The 16,905-nt window shown below is 40.9% G+C and overlaps 1 protein-coding gene and 1 long non-coding RNA gene across 2 annotated transcripts in view; both read left to right on the top strand.

The window, feature by feature from the left end:
• Positions 1-16,905, top strand: part of LOC128253532 (uncharacterized) — a 28,388-nt gene that overhangs the window by 3,980 nt on the left and 7,503 nt on the right. The gene's annotated exons all lie outside the window — the stretch shown is intronic.
• On the top strand, positions 772-6,800 carry LOC128253530 (uncharacterized). The gene is made up of 5 exons (XM_052981984.1): positions 772-1,990; positions 2,055-2,272; positions 2,648-2,792; positions 2,858-3,469; positions 4,513-6,800. Exons 1-5 carry the CDS (start codon positions 1,337-1,339, stop codon positions 6,682-6,684), a joined length of 3,801 nt encoding a protein of 1,266 aa, XP_052837944.1. The 5' UTR covers positions 772-1,336; the 3' UTR covers positions 6,685-6,800.

Consider the following 16,905-nt stretch of genomic DNA (forward strand, 5'->3'; position numbering starts at 1 on the left):
AGCTAATGCATTTTTATTTTGAAACTTGCCCGCTGAAGTTTTCCACTGAGTTCGGAATCCTACGCACCCTTTGCCACCCTCACAAATTGGTTAATAAAGGTCCAGAAATGTATTCTCTTTGGGGACTGACAATAGCATACGGATGTGGGTCAAATGAGATTGTGTTAAGGAAAGTTTATGTTGAATAAGCACCCTGCTTAAAAAAAAGGGAAGGCAAATTAAGATAACTTTCAGTATTTATATTATTTTTAAAATATTTTATACATGTTTTAACTTAAATAGTTACATTCTTATTTTTCTTAGTATTAGATATGCCTTTAAAGGTCAACCATCTTTAGATCCAATTTCTGTGAATATCCTTTTCGCAATATTGAAGATCAATGACCTTGTAAGTGTTGCGGATCTATCTCTGGCAGCTCTTGACAACTGGTCGTGATCTTCATTTTCCTGACATGCGATGTGGCAAGAGTTTTGTTTTGATTTGCCCATTAGTCATAATTAAAATGACGCGTGGATCTAATTTTAAAATGTTTCATTATTTTCCTAATTAAATGTGCATAAAACTAAGAACAATATTTAAGAAATTTTGAAGGAGAGGGTCCTCAAAAGATTCTCAGACTAATTCTTAAGCCCTCATCATAAAATTTAGTTTTTCTAATGCACAAACAAAGCATTTTATGCGAGAATTCACTCTGAGCGAAGCCAAAATCGTGTGAAGACAGGAGAGACCAAAGTAGGTTAAAAATAGACCAATCTATTCGATGTTTTCTCAGTTTTTTCCCGAGCAGGCTAAGCGAAAAGTTGCGTTCGACCGTCGTACGGATAGAAAATTAGAATCGAAAAAATTTTCCAACGCCTCGAATACATATATTTACTTTATCATATGTATACTAGATAATTACTTTCGTTACTTTTCGTTATTTTCGAAGTGAGTTTATTGAGTGAAGTATTTGTGATAAATAACGAGACATAATTTTCTCGCACATCCTTGGTTGAAAAGTGAAAGTCAATAGATTATTGCGAAATCGAAAAACTCGTGTGTGATAGTCACCCACAGATATATACACATCGATATTTGTTGCTGTTTTCACGGCCCCTGTATTGGTGCTCATATCAATTGAAAGCGATCTGCTGTAGATCGGTGGATCGTTGGATTTTCTTTGTACCGACGAAGACATTCTTTCTCTAGAAGAAAAGTCGCATTAAAGCGGATCGTAAATTTTAACGCTTGCCAGGCGAAGACCATCCACATCGTCATCTGTATCTGCATCGGGGTAAACAACAGCTCATCACAACCGCATACCACAGCTCGTGCGCCTTTGTTCTCTTGGTGAAAATGGGAAATGCCGAGTCCACACAGTCTGCAGATGATACGCAGATGCAGGTGCAGCTGGCCACCGATGACGAGCCCTGGTGGAACGACATCGAGCATGAGAATCTGATTCTGGAACAGGCCCCTCAAGATACAGCAAGAAGAACAGAGGTGGAGCCTCCAAAATTAGCAATGGAAAATCGAAAAACTCAAAGTCCTGATAAATTGGAAAATAAATCAGAGGTCTCTCCTGAAAAAGAACAAAGCCTGGAGGACTTTAGGGAAGAGCTGCGTCTAAAAAGAGAAGTTCGCCAGAATGCTGTGAAGGAACTTAGAGATGAAATTGATAATCTCAAAAAACAATTGGCTCTAGAAAAATCCAGAAACCGAAGTCCTGAAAAATATGAAAGCGAAGAGGGAGGAGTTCAGGTGCAGAGTGAGGATACGAATATAGCTAGTCGACCAGATTCCGATCCAGATGATGAGAATCCCAGCTCCAGAAGTCGTCATGCCAATATCGAATTGGCCAGTGCCCAATTGGCTTTGCAGCAGGTCCAGGCTGAAAATTTGTCGCTGCGCGGCGAGGTGGAAGTGGTTCAACGCCAGGTGGGAACCCTCAAGGAAGTCATCTCCTGCTGCAAGCAAATGCTGAGTGTCAAGGAGGAACAGTGTGCTCAGGTGAGCTAGTAAATAAAATAACCTTTAGATCGTTTGGTACAGCAATTACTGTTCTTACTTATAGCTCAAGATGAAACTAACGCAAATCGAGAACTCATTCAGCGAACGTGAGATGAAAATTATGTCGAACAACCTTCGTCAGGAGTACGAGCGTCAGCTGGTGAATATACGCCAGCTGAGGCAACTTTATGAGGAACGTCAGCGAGTGGCTGCGGCAGAGTATGAAAATCTTCAGCGTTTAATATCGATCAAGAGGGATGAACTTACGGCCGAGCAGGAGAAGTAAGTTGAGCAGGTTTATATAAACCAAATAATTATGAAACTTGTTGTCAGGAAGAAAAAACTTAAATACTTAATGCATATTGCTAAGAACTCTTAAATAGGTAAATTTAGTACTTATTCATTTATGGTTAAAAAGTTAATAGATTTATATTTACACAATTAAAACCAAATTTTTAGAATTGTACAAAAATATTAATTAAAATTTTCAAAAATCTGCACTCTTAAAAAAAACACGATACTCGACATAACTTCGTTGTTTTTCAACAACTACTTTTACCGATTTTAAAAACAAATTTCCAACTAAATAAAAACTAACATAATTGACAAATCATTGATTTATTCTTATTATTTACTATACTATTTTTCATAAATTAGGACCAAAAACTTCGAGGAGCGCAATCAGAGCCTTTTAAAAGAGGTGGAGACGGCCAATGAGGAACTGGCCAAACTGAGGGAAGAGTGCAGCGAGCACAAGTTCGAGAAGCGTCTGCTAAGCGAGCAAGTGGGAGCTGTCAACTTGGTAAGTATGATAAGATTGAAAATATTGTACTAGAATTTTAAAATATCCCCAACACCATCAAACAGCTCTTCAGCCAGCTGATCATGGGCTTCAATGACAAGAGCAACATGGACATCGATCGCCTCAACCGAATGCTGGAGGAGAATCGCCAGCTGCTTAATCAAATGACCCAGGCCGAGGGAAACTGCAGCGATGGCGCCACTCTGCCCAAGTTGCTCTTCGAGCTCGTGGAGCAGGCCACTGGCCATGGGGATTGCGCCGAGGAATCAGAAAAAAGTCGCAGCGCCACGCCCACACCCACAAACGAGGACACCGTGGACAGTTGTCAAGCAGGAGCAGGAGCAGGAGTAGGAGGAGGAGTCATCAAAAAACACCGGAAGAGGGGTTCGGGAGCTTCGTTAAAAAGCCATGAGCCCGAAATTATGGGAAAAGTTGCCTCGGCCCAAGAAATCATTGGCAACTTGCCAAAAGTTTGGAAAGTGTTGATGGAGCTCTTGAGCCACCACAAAATCGAGCGCGTGCAGTTTGAGGAGCTGCCGTCCTGCAGTGGAAGAGCTTCCTCGAGTGCGGCTCCTGCAGAATCCTCCGCCTCCTCCTTTGGTCCTGAAAAGGACGGAGGAGAGTCCCACCGCAAGCCACCGGAGCTTAGCGTCAGCAAGACCTACATCAAACTGAAGGTGAGCCCACTTGCTCCACTGAGAGAAATAACGAAATATTACAGTTTTTAAAATTTGTAAAATGGTGGGATGTTTTTGGTTTTACTATGCTATAGAAGATACCAAGTTTCAGGTCATTACGCAGGGTAAAAATAGAATTATTATAGATCATCAAGTTAAAGTTACAAGTTGTGTTACACATTTAAAGCTGCGGTCAAGATATTAGCATTTTTTTGGTTTTGGAAATAGCAGCCAGGATTTACGACTATTTTTTAAATTTTTATAAAGCATTATGATAAGTTAAAAGAAAAGTTCCCCTATGCCTTAAAGGTATGTTTTTAATTTTGGGTATAGAAGCATTATTAATACACGATTTTTTCCTGTTCAGTCGCAGTTCCTCCAACTGTTCCTTCCCTTACAAGAGCTGCGGACAATCGGGCTTGTTAGTTGTCGTATCCGGTTTGCTGATGAAGTGCAGCCTGCCAGAGTCCCAATTTTTCCCCACTCAGACTCCCGCTTCAGGGATCTCCGTCTGTGGCTGTTGCAAAGTTTTGCATTATTCACTTAAGCGCTTTATATAGTCTAGTGCCGAGCGGGCGGCCGAGCACGAGCAGCTTCATTATTGCTGACGTCCTGCCGAGCATCAATGTAGAAAGGATGTGGAAGTGGAAGTGCATTGAGCGAAGTGGGCGGGTCCTTGGGGCAAGGTCCTGGCAGCCGAGTTTGTTGTTGTGCACATAATTGAATTTATCGGTCAGTTGTCGTTGACAGAAAACATGTTGCATATAGCTACCCTTGAATACAAGCGGTTACGTTTTGGTACTGGTCAGGTATTTTTTAATCTCAAGAATTTAGCTTAGTCATGCAGGAAACACCTATTATTTAAATTCAAGCAATTGCATCATAGGCTACTGTGGTTGTAACGGTATTTAAGCTTCCAGTTTTTAGGTTGGTTTTTATCAAACATCACTATTTTGTTTTAAATTCTATTTGACTGAAAATTGCACTTTAAAGTTTTATGTGCAGATTTAATCCCAACTTAAATGCACTTTACCATTTTACAGGATCTTATCTTGGAGAAGAAGTCGCTGGTGAAGGAAACCAACCGCTTGAAGACCCTCAACAGCCACCTGGACTACCGCCTCAACCAGCAGGAGAAGCGTTTGAGTGGGGTGAGCTTGGAGCTAACCAAAACGTGGCACCTGGTAGGCAAGATGCAGCGGCAGCATCGCCAGCTTCACACGCAGGAGCAGATTCTGCGCTACCAACTGCAGCAGAAGAGGCGTCTCTTGAGCGAACTGAAGGACGAGCTGGAGTACTGCCGCAGAAAGTGGGCTCTGGCCAGGGCCAAAAACGATGAGAGCCAGGAGCAGTGTGACGAATGGCGAAAGGAGTTTGCTAGGAGAAAGTTGGAGGATGCTAATCACTCGGCGGAGAGTGGCTATAGCGACTCGGGACCTCAATCGGATGAGGAGCGTGAGGTTATTAGTGCTGCAGATCCAGTGGAGGAGGCTCCCACTCTATCGGCCGTTTGTCGAAGAAAGCTTCTCAGGGATCAGTTCGAGCATACACGCAAGATTAAGCGGATGCAAAGCACCTCACCTGGTCGTCAGGGTTTCGCAGGCGAAGAAGATGACTCCGAGGACATAGTGCTGCGCTGGAACAGCGCTCCACCGACTTGTGGTTGGCGAGAAGAAGGAACGGATCCTGCCGAAGAAGAGTATGAGGAGGACGGAGCGCACGGTGGAATACCAGCAAAGACTCCACACAGTTCTAGGAGCAGACAAAGAAGCCAGGCAGATTCACCCAGCAGCTCGGGTACAGTCAGTCGCATTCAGAAGCTGGAGGAGCAATGCAAAAATCTCATCCAGCAGGTTTTGGAAACCTCTGGCAATCGCGAACGCCTCGAGATCCAGCTGTGCCAGTTTCAAGATGACATTTCACCCGCCCAGCATGCTGTGCCCCTAGAGGAATTCATCAATAGGAAGCGTATGGAGCGAATGACCAGGGCCAGTTCGGCACCAGCCACCGGCAGTCTAACTCCCCGAGAGGAAGAGTATACCAGGAAAAGATCGGAGCGATTAGGACGCCTGGAGGAGGAGTCCCGCCAGCTTATGTCCAGGATTAGGCGTACTGCAGACCGAGGACACTATCTTAAGAAATCCCTAGACAGGATTAGAAGAGCGCCAAGTCGCGAGGCGAGTTTTGAAAGTAACACAGAGGAGGAAGCTGCTGTTCTTCCGCCATCCAAAGACGAATCCCCACTAACCGCTGAGGAAGAGGAGTATACATCCAGAAGAACAGCGAGGATACAGCGTTTAGAGCAGGAGAGTCGGCAGTTGATATCGCAGCTCTCAAGGAATACTGAACGCGGCGCAACCTTGGCCACCAAGCTGGATACGTTGCATGAGCAGCATTGTTCTAATCCTCAGCTGGAACAGCCCCAAACCTCGGCTAGCATTTCGCAAACTGTCGAGCAGCGATTGGAGGACATTGAGAGGGTATCGGCCAATAGGGCCGAACGTCTCCGTCTGCTGGAGACGCAGGGTAATGAACTGATTGCCAGGTTGAGCTCCACATCCGAAAGGGGAACGGCCATGATCAACAGGATTGCGGAAAGGGAGGCCAGTCGGCGACAGGAGGCTGAACTTGTTGAGCAAACGGTGCCGACCGAGGAAGCCACCGGTTCGGTCAACTCCATAGCCAGCACTAGAATTGTGGGTGAGGAAGCGGAGGAGGAAGTCGGCGGAGCGGCTTGTTGCGCAACTGTGACCACCACCCCCAGTCAATTGGCTTTGAAGCTACAATCCACGGGAGCCATTCCCAAAAACACGATGACGAGCAGACCGCAATCTCAGTTATGTGCTGCCACCCGAAAAGATGATGCGGCCAAGAAGAGATCTTCTGAAAAGGAAGCTGCCAAAGAGGAGGCACCCGAAACCCTCGAAGATATGGTGCAGCGACTGCGGGCATTGCCTTTTCCAGAAAAATCCCAGGAAAATAAGGAATCCGAAAGAGAACAGACCTTAACGAAGGAACTTAATCAGGAAACAATAAACTCAAACGACCAGGATGAATCGGAGTTGGATGAAATTAGGGATATGAAATCTAAATCTGAAGACCAAGAGAGTTCCTCGAAAATAGAAGAAAAGAAAAAAGAAACTACAGACCAGAAAACCGAGGAACCGTTAGAGGAGCAACTGGAACACCAGGAGGACATCAATGACGAGCACTGAAAGATGTTCACTAGCATTAACTTCGATTTTTAAATTTCACTGATAAAACTGTAAGGACCAGTGACCAAATCAAACTACACTTTTGTGAGTTGTAATAAACTACATCGAAAAAAATACTCACACTATGCTTTTATTTGAAGTCTTAAATAAGAAGAATGTCAATTAACACGAAGCCAGTGTCAAACTGATGTCTTCTATTTATCAATCTGACACAAAAACCAAGTAAACCCAATAGTTCATTTTGAATTTATTTATTTTTTATTTTCCATAGGATAGAAGTAAAAAAAATGTTTTTTTTTTCTATGTTTCCGTAGGTAACATCTTTTACCTACATTAAAAATCTTAAATCTCAACGGTAGCGAGTTTCATAGGCAAAGCAAAGCGTTTTCTAACTAATAAGTTTGATGGAAATTGGCAAAATCTAAAATAATGCAGCTGATTTAATTCATTTGCATTTGCGTTTGTCGTGCAGCCATACTCCTTAAGTCTCGTTATTTTCCTCTGAGAATGAATCCGTTTGTATCCGACCCCACATGTTCATGCATATATCACTAATCAGCAAAGATGGTATCCGCGTCCTTGGCTCCCAGCCTGGAGTCTCCTCCGTCTTGCCATCCAGCCATCCTTCACCCAAAGGAGCGGACACGGAGACGGAGTGGCTCGTCTATCCGGGGGACTTATGTGCTCTCTTAGCTACGCACGCAGCCATGACATGGCACAGAATGCGGAATACGGAATACGGCACTGACGTGTGTGGGTGGCAGTCGGTCGAGATGTGAAGGGGGCGGCAAGGACGTGGCCATTGGGCGGCAATGGGCGGCAATGGGCGGCGCATTATCTCTGCATATGCAAGTAAAAATGCCAGCGTCCGCTAACAAGTTGGCGGCATCGTCATCGTCATACGACTCGACATGGCTGCTTTATGCAAATGCCACCCCCTCATTTCAAGGCGTGTAAACAGCAATTGGTGGGTGGATGGATGGTGGGTGGCAAAGTCTGGGCGGGTGACTCTGTTCAGGCATAAAAAAACATCGCCTCATATGCTTTTAAAGCGAACAGAGATTGTACATTAACTTATCCGCTGTCTTCCGCCCAACAGCAAAATGTCAACAGCGTGAAATTCTCAATCTGCCTCACCAGAAATAATTTTACATACGTATGTACATATGTAGGTAGTTCTGTTGGCAAACAATTTTTAAGGGTATCTTGGCCAAAATATGTTAAGGGTTCATCTGGCTAATCCCCTCACGAAAATGAACACTTCCAGTCGTTAACATAACTGTTGAGTGCAAAGCTCTGTTGAGAAATAATTTTCAAGGGACTATTTAGCAGAAGCCTGTTAAGGGTTCACTCTGATAACTACCCCTCATGAAAATGAATACTTTCAGTTGTTTAATGATTCTATTAACATAACTGTTAAAGCCCTTAATGCCTCATGTAACTTCAGTTGACCTAGTTTTTCAAATGTTGAATGGCAGCAAGTTTGATGGGGGAAAGTAACAGGACTGCGTAACAGTGCAAGGTTGTAGGAGATCAATTTGTTTTAGGATCCTTAAAGTTAAATTCTAAAGTATAAAAAAATTTGTTAAGTCGTGGGAATTTGTTAAGAATACCTTATTAGTGGAATTCGACAAATTACAGCCATATATGAATTTAATAAAGGTGGCTAAAATAACACACTTTAAATTGTTGGCCTGCAAACTTTCTCTGCCGGTTAGATCGAACTGCAGTTTAAGGAGAAAGACTTTCAACCTGCATGACCACCCCCTAAAAGTTGCATACTTTACAGCGTATAAGAGTGAACCCAACTCAATCGCCATCTTCTGGACTTGCCCAAAACTCAGCTAACAGTTTAGAGAGCTTTTTTGAGCTTCTCGTACAGCTTTAAAGGGGAACCCGTAACGAATGGTCGGCTTAATTAGATGGAACCGAATATCAGGTCCCATTTCTGGACTAATTGTTGTGGGACCCCGTCTACGTCCCCGCCCAAAAAAAAAGAAGGAGCACCCTCTGGAGCTGAAAATGTATACAAATTGTTGCACCGTTAACTGCTCTCTGGCTGGTTCAGGCAGAGATCATCTCGGGCACTGCCGGCCTGCAACTGGAAACGTCAAATTAATAAACTGCCGGACGTACCACAAGCTGTGAAAAAGCAATCTTTGTCTGCATGCCAGGCCTCTAGAGTGTTTTTCCAGCTTGTTAGTCCACCTCAAATCCACTCCCATTCCGATCCACTCCTCGTTTTAAGGGCTTACTCTGAGCCTTTCAAGATTTATGCAGTTCGCGCGGATGTCGGAGATCCGAGGAAGCGCCGCTCCATTTCAAAAACCAAATAAGAACCGAAGAACTGCACTCAAAAAAATTGTGTGTTTAGAAATTTGTGGCGTAAAATAGTGCCCTTTAAAAATAAATAGAAAAAAAATAAAAATTTTATAATGTCAACTTATGTATACGTATATGTTTTTTGTTTTAAATATATATAATCATAAAAAAACTTTACAAAAAATGTTTACAAAAATAGAAAATTCTACGAAAAGGAAAAACAACGACGTTTCAATAAATTTAAAAACGGTTTACTGTTTTGTAATATGTAACTATTATATAAGTATAATATTGGGGTTGCCTTTATCAAGAAAATAATATCGATTTTCATAGTCATATTATATTTGAAGTGATAATATGAAGGGTAATCTAATTTATTAAAAGTGCAGCCTCTGCTTGGAAGAAAAAGAAAGAGAGCAACAGCAAGTCTCGTTTGGGTTTTGATTTACGCTGAAATAAATTAAAATATCATAAAAAGGAAATTAAAATTCACTCGCACAACAAAGCCAGTCTCCGACTCCCGACTCTCGACTGCCGACTCCCGACCCCGAGTCCATTTCGAATCCCGACTGGGGGCTCTTAGCTAATTTCTGAACAAGTAAAAATACAAATAAATATTTTAATGTGTGATTTACGACAATGGCTCGCACAGGGAGTCGACTTGGGCCACATCGGTGTTGGTTTTAAGATCCAACTTCGACTATAACTCCAATTTTGAGTCTTGGTCTTGAGTCGGAGCTGTGGTGTTGGTGGCGTCTTGGGCTGCGTTTTGATTGGATTTCTGCGCTTCTGGCGCTCGTGTAGAGTGCCAAGCCCGGATTCAAGACCAAGTTCCACATTGAAACACAATTTAAGCGCCTTAAATGAACAGTGGAACAAATCGGAAAAGTACAAAGGGCTTCGTAAGGATTTTCGACTAAAAGATAAAAATTACCCATGGTCTTATAACTTAAATGCATTTTATTAAGAGTGTCATATTGCTCTTTTAAAAAGCAGCATACCCGTTCGATTATAAGTACCGTGTACGAATATTAAACAAATGCCATTTAATCTCCAGGAGATTTGACGACCACTGCAGAGATTTAATTTGGAAATTATTTTTATGGACATAGATAATTGTTATTGGCACATCCAGTGAGACAAATTTAACGATCCCCCATCGCATCGCGTTGAATCGAATCGCATCGAATCGAGTTGGGTTGCATTAATGGCCGACGATCAATTTCAGATTTATGGGAGTTCCCCAAGCGAGGTATATATATATATATATATATATCTGCATATAAAAAAGAGAAAATCTCGTATAGCATCGAGAGGGGGCAGCCCGAAAATGGCCTGCAATTAATTAAAAAACCATTGACATTCATAAAAAGTAAATTGTGGCAACAGCGAGCGGAAGCAAACATAATGTCCCACTATTATGAAATTTATCAAACAATTTTACAGCACACCTACCGAGCCCCCAGTTTCCCTGCGTTTCTTTCCTTTTAAGAGTGCCAGGCGATGAGTATTTATTAACAGGCTGCGACGAAGCGAATCGATCGTCATTTCCATGCCAAAACACCTGTCAGGCACTGCAATTTTAAACTAGGGAGGAGAGCGTGACTCTTACGGGAAAATTTATTATATTTTAAATCACAGGAAACCCCTTCAAAATGTATTTTTCCTTCTCAAAGTTTAGACCATAACTTAAAAAACTTGTTTTTCAAAAATATAGATTTGGCACAATTATTAAAACAAAAAAAAATACTTAAATAAGTAAAAATCATTGATATTATAAAATTATAATCTATGATTTTAAAGAATGGAAAATATTAAATTAAGAAGGGGTCTCACTTGTCTTAAATTCAAATTCATTTTACTAATACTAAAAACTGTTTTCACTAAATATGTTGACCCATCTCTATGCTATGAGTGATCGAAGTTCATCAGCATGATGCTGTTGACGATGATGGGCATTGGGACTGATGATGGAGTTGGTTATGCTGATGGATCTGGCGATGGGCTGGATCTGCAGCCCCGAGCAGGGTAACGAGCGCGAAGTAATGCGCGAAATGTGGAGCAGGGAGATGGTCGATCTGAGTGTCTCCTCCCAGAGCCTGAAAACTGGGAACCTGAAACTGGCAAACAGGGGAGCAGACCCACCTGATCCGGCAGCCTGGCAACGGTGGCGACTGACAGAATTATAATCAATTAGTGGAGCGGCCGCGTGAGCGCATAAAATTATATATTCCGAGGCCGAGGGACTGCTGCTGCTGGTGCTCCGATCCCAATTCGTGTAACGCGTAGCGTAATTTAGTTTAAATTAAAATAAATTCAATTACGAGAACATGAAAATCCATTACGCAAATTATTGTCATTAAATGTGCAATTTGGCCGCCGAGCGTTTATAAAATTTTTGATTAAATTTCTGACGCTTCGCTAAAAGTCAGAAACGAAAGACTTTGGCAACGAACTCGTTCGCGGAGACCTGCACATGTCCGACCATGAAGATGGAAAGATGGGTTGTGAGATCGCTGCCGGCTAATTAATTAATTATAATCCCAACGATTAGCATAGCCCCGCCATCCAGATCTCCCCATCTCCACTTCTCTCACCTGAATCCCAGTCAGTCGCTTTCATTCATAGATCGCCAGCTCGGCCGAGTCACACGCCACTGAAACGGGTTAGACTTGCTAAACGATTCGTTAGATAAGATATGCCTATATATATGTCCGTGATCGCATATGGCCAGCTAACTTACTCGCGAATTTGGATGGCTAGTTAGTTATAGCCACTAAGTTAGTTAGTAGGTGAGTGACTGACGCCTCTGATGGAAACACGCTGCCGAGCGTCGCACTCAATTTTTAAACCCAGCTAATCAGCTAAAGCTTTGAGCTGGCTTTAAGCCAGGATTTTATTTCGGAGCACAAACGTCATTTCTCAGTGCCATATGTGCCTGAGCTTATAGCTTATTATTTCGAATTTATATATAGTTTGTAGCATATCAATAGAATTCAGGTTCGAATAAAAAGTTACTTCAACTCATCTTTACTTTGCTAAATGTGGTTAAAATAGGGTTGTTTCTTCCTTAACCCAGCTTGTAGGGCAGCGCGTCAGATTAAAAATGGCGAGAACATAATAAAAAAATATTTTAAACGCAAATTAAAAACAGTATTTGTAAAAATAAGTTTAAATAAGTCCATTCATGAATAAAATTGTTTCAAATTGAATTACTAAGAATTTAATCTTTTAAAACAGCACACAAGTCTTGAGCACATTCACAAAGTCACACTTTTTGAATTCTAAACTATATACATTTAAACATTTCAAATATTTGCTCCTTTCACGCTCCTTTTATAATTTTTATTTGCCCATTTTAGTTCTTTCCTTTTTGTCCGCTCAGTTGCTAAATGATTGCCGGGCCAGCTGCAGTTCGACTCGAAAATTGCTAGACCAAACAAAAACCAAACTACTTAGCCGCACACTCGCCGCATCGGTAATTGAAAATCGATAATCTGTTTGAACCAGTTTGGTCTGCTGATCGCTGCCCCTCCAGAATCTCCACCTTAGGACTAACCAGCCATGTTGGCTTTTTTGTGTTACCCACAAAGAAATAAAAAAAACGGAACCGCAAATCGTCTGCAAATTGTAACCGCAGATGAAGGTGGTTGGGGAAAGGTTCGGTTGTGGGGGGAGGTGATGCAATTGCGATTGATTTTAGCACGCTTAATGGTTATTGGTTTAGCTATGGCTGGATCAGGAACTTGCACTCCACTCCAGCTCCAGGTTGCTCGACGACGATGCCTCCTCCTTTGGATGGGTAATAATCCTCTTTTGCTGTTGCTGCCCCATACCATAAATTACAAATAATTCGATTTACACAAGATTTTCACTCTTAATGGCCGAAAATGGCCTCGGCCGTGAAAATAATGATGAAAACAAACAAACTTAATAAGATTTTAAGCGATCTGCTGCTGCGGGTAATTGCTTGGAAGATTGAAATATCAGGCAAATAATGTAGGAATTGCTCGAAATGTGACCAATGCTCTCGGCCAGATCCGGAGTCACTGCCACATTTGCCACATTAAGCCATTAAAGTTTTGGCCAGGAGCAACCTTCTGCTCTCGCTCTTGTCACCAAAATGCTTGGGATTCCCGACTAAATGGCAAATTAGTGAGCCGAGCGGGCTAAAAAGGTAGGCTGGCAGCTCCTTTTTTTTGGTAGTCACGTCCAAATATGTCAATGAAATTGCACTTTGGAAAATTAATTATTTTGTAAAATTTTTAGAATGTGTATAATGGTAATAGGGAAACTATTTTACTTTATATTTACACCTTAACAAAAAATGTACCATGTTTTAGCATTTTTTATTAGGTTTTAAGAGCAAAGAAATCCTTTAAGCTCAAACATTTTTAAAATAAACTTTTATAAAGAATTTTTCAATGGTTTTTGGTTTGGCTTAAGGAAATATGTAATAGAATGAGAGAGTTGAAACAATGTGTACTTTTTGCGACTTTTAGCTAGCTGGAGCTTTTTTTAGTCCACTTTAAACCACACGTTCTGGAATAACTATACGGTAAACTAATAAGATTGCTTATTTACCGTCCCTAATTTCTGCCAGTGTTTGGGGGCAGCTGCTTGCAGCGTCCTATTTAATTTCACATTTCACATACATATTTTTATTATGCTCTTGCCGCTTGTCAGATTTTGCAGCGTCGCATGCTGCGGATGCCTCGTCGGATGGCTATTTTAATTTGTGGTAAACTCGAATTATATTTCGCATTGCGAAGTGGCCGTTGGCCGAGTTAATTACTGCAGCCCCGCAATTATCGAAAGGTAACCGCTCCACTTATCGAGTGTACGAGCAACGGCTTTTGTTTTGATCTCCAATCGTTGGCTTTCTGGTTTTCTTTATATTCCTGCCCCGACTGCGGCTGATCCAGCTGATTAGTCTAATCTAATCTTGCACGCTGCAACACCTACGACTGAAAAATAGTCGAAAACGGTTTAATCAGCTCATTATCGATCCTAATGCCCAGCTGCGTGGGTTTGAGTCCCCAAATCGAGTGGAATATGCTAATTCGCTTAAGCGATCCGATCTCTTACACATGTTGCTCGCAGATAAGCTAAGGAGGCGTAGATAATATGCCCGACCCGAGACTTTTATGTTTATTTAATTAGCGCATTCATTCCGAGTCTCCTCGATTTGATTCGAATTATGAATTCACAGCCCGCATGGGAATGGGTCAGTAGGATGTTACACATCGGACTATATATAGGATGCCATATGTCATTCAAAGTAATTATGTGGGAATGTTTTATTTTCAATATTTATGCAAATAAATTCTGATCGAATTAAGTGCTTAATTAACATTGTAGGTTTTACAAAAATTTCAACTTTGGGTAGTCAACAATTGAGTTATTCAACTTATATGTGTTATTTTATCATTGTTAAGTAACCAATTATTTTTTTTATATTTTTAAAATCATTTCTAGTTATATATTTTATTTGTATATATGTTGGTTTTCTCTTAAATAAATTATGCAGGATCAATAATATAAATGTTAGCCCGTCATAAGTACTAGAAAATCTCTGCTGCTCTGTGATGGCAAATCCCTGAACTCACCTTGCGTGTGAGGTGTGCCCCGTGAAGTGATTCGTGCTAAGTTGTTGCTGCTTCTGCGGCTGCTGTTCAGCTACCAATTGCAGAAGCCCCACCTCAGAGTCCCGGGATCCCGATCTCGAGTGGCAGCCATAAGCAGAGATTCAGGCATCTCCACATCCATGCCTACACATATAGGTATACCCAGCTAACTCTCCGAGATGTCGATAAGGATCAATGTTTAGCTGAGCTACGTTTTAATATTGTCTTGGCCCGGCACACGTTGCCATGATTTGGGGCGGGCCTAAGGAAACTATGGAAAAGGGGGGGATTGGGAATATTGAAGTCCCCAAGCTGGATTCTTTACTTACAGCAACTTCAGTAGTGGTTCTCTGTCTCTGTTCCACCCTCTTGTAAGTTCAGTTTCAGTTTGCTTCGCATTCGTGATGAGTCATCACTTGTATGGATAATGTCCACTTTATATAGCTTACCCGATTCCCCACTCTTCGCCCTTTCTACATTCTTTCAGTGTTTCTGCTTTGGTGTTTCGTTTTCCTTTGGGTGGCTTTCAGTGTCTTGACTTTTGCTTGTCAATGCGCGACGTCTTTGATAACTAATTGCCACGGCGCCAAATGTTTCTCATTTTGTCTTCCTTTTTTATTTTTTGGGGCCTTTTCTGTGGGTTCCGTGTCGCCTTGGTGAAGTATAATAAAAGTCACATCGTTACCGTTTTGTCGGCACTTATGAGGTCGCAGGTTCCGAAACCCCTCATCCCCTAATGATTTATATTCAAAATTGTAGCACATGGTTCATAAAAAGTTCGAAGAAATTCACATATTTCATATTTCAAAAGGATGGATATCAAAACAGGCCTTGTTTCACCCGTGCCCTCATAAATAAATAGTGACAAACCCACTTGGAATGCGACGAGAGGTTAATAAAATCATCGTAAACATATTTCTATTATAATGGTAAGTGTATTTGTCATCTTATATTTCGATAAGGTGATTTCGAATATAATCTGATAAATTTGCCCAAAAAACTCGCATTTATTGATGAGATTATCTCATCGCTGATCCCACTTCAACTGCTCTACAAATATATGCATATGTAACTGGATTTTTGGATTCATTCAAATTCGAACAGTCTTATGTTGCTGCTTCTTTTCCCTTCTTCCCTTCATCCTCAATTCCAGCAGAAAGTTCGTTGCCTAAGTCTTTTGTTTGTCCCAATGAATTTATAATTTCCGATCGATTCTCACCGCCAGGTACTGCTATATCCCAAACAAATGTTAGGCTGTGTGATTTTATAGCCAATTTATGAGCATTTATAAATATATTTATATATACATACATCAGGGCCAAACGGCCCTGAATTAAATTGAATTAAGATTTCTGCGAATTTGTATTAGCATTTACCCATTTTTGCGGTTACTACTCATGAAAAATTGCAAACATTTTCATTTTCCATTTTCGTTTAAATTTTTGTTGTTGCCAAGCTTAATCAAAGTGGCGCTAATTAGTTTAAGTCGCTTGGATAATTGCAAATTAAACGCAAACTTAATTGCGCCGACACACGAAACACACACACACATGTGCACCACAGCAATTACATATCCAGCAGATACAAAATAAAAGTAAACAACTGAAAAAACTAAAGCTGCATTTTGTCTGGCAAGGCAACAACATAATATATGGAGAAGGAAGGAAAAAACGGCCCTGGTTTCCTTATGTTGTTGTTGCTGCTGCTGACTTGTGGCTCGTGGAATTCAAAATAAAGTTTGCGTTGAAATTAAATTAAATTAAAACCAAACAAAGAAACACTTTATTTGAAAGTTTCTGTACAAATTTGCTAACAAATTAATTGCAGTTACTAAAATACAATAGAGATGTTAGACAAATAGGTAGCGTGCACTAAGAGATAAATTTAATTATTGTTATAATTGTAAGCTAGGCTCCTAGAGAAATAAAACAAGTGCTAGCACTTAATAAATGTTTATACATACTGAAATTAATTTTGTTATTTCATGAGTTGTGTGGAATTTCAAATAATCTTGACAAAAAGTTATTAATTGTTTGAATATTCATTTTTGGATTATATAAATTAAAGAACTTTGTGTCAATTCCATTTTCTTAACTAAACAAACATCATATCAAAATGCAGGCGTAGTAATTTAGATTCAGTCTTTCAACGTCAGCGTTAATTAGTCGCCTTAATTAAAGATTATTAATATGGTTGTTGGAACACCATCTTTGCCTAACTATATATATTTATGCACTCCCATTGACTTGATTATTATGCAAATTAATTGTTT

This window comes from Drosophila gunungcola (genome assembly GCF_025200985.1).
Source record: "Drosophila gunungcola strain Sukarami chromosome 2L unlocalized genomic scaffold, Dgunungcola_SK_2 000052F, whole genome shotgun sequence".
NCBI lineage: Eukaryota > Metazoa > Arthropoda > Insecta > Diptera > Drosophilidae > Drosophila > Drosophila gunungcola.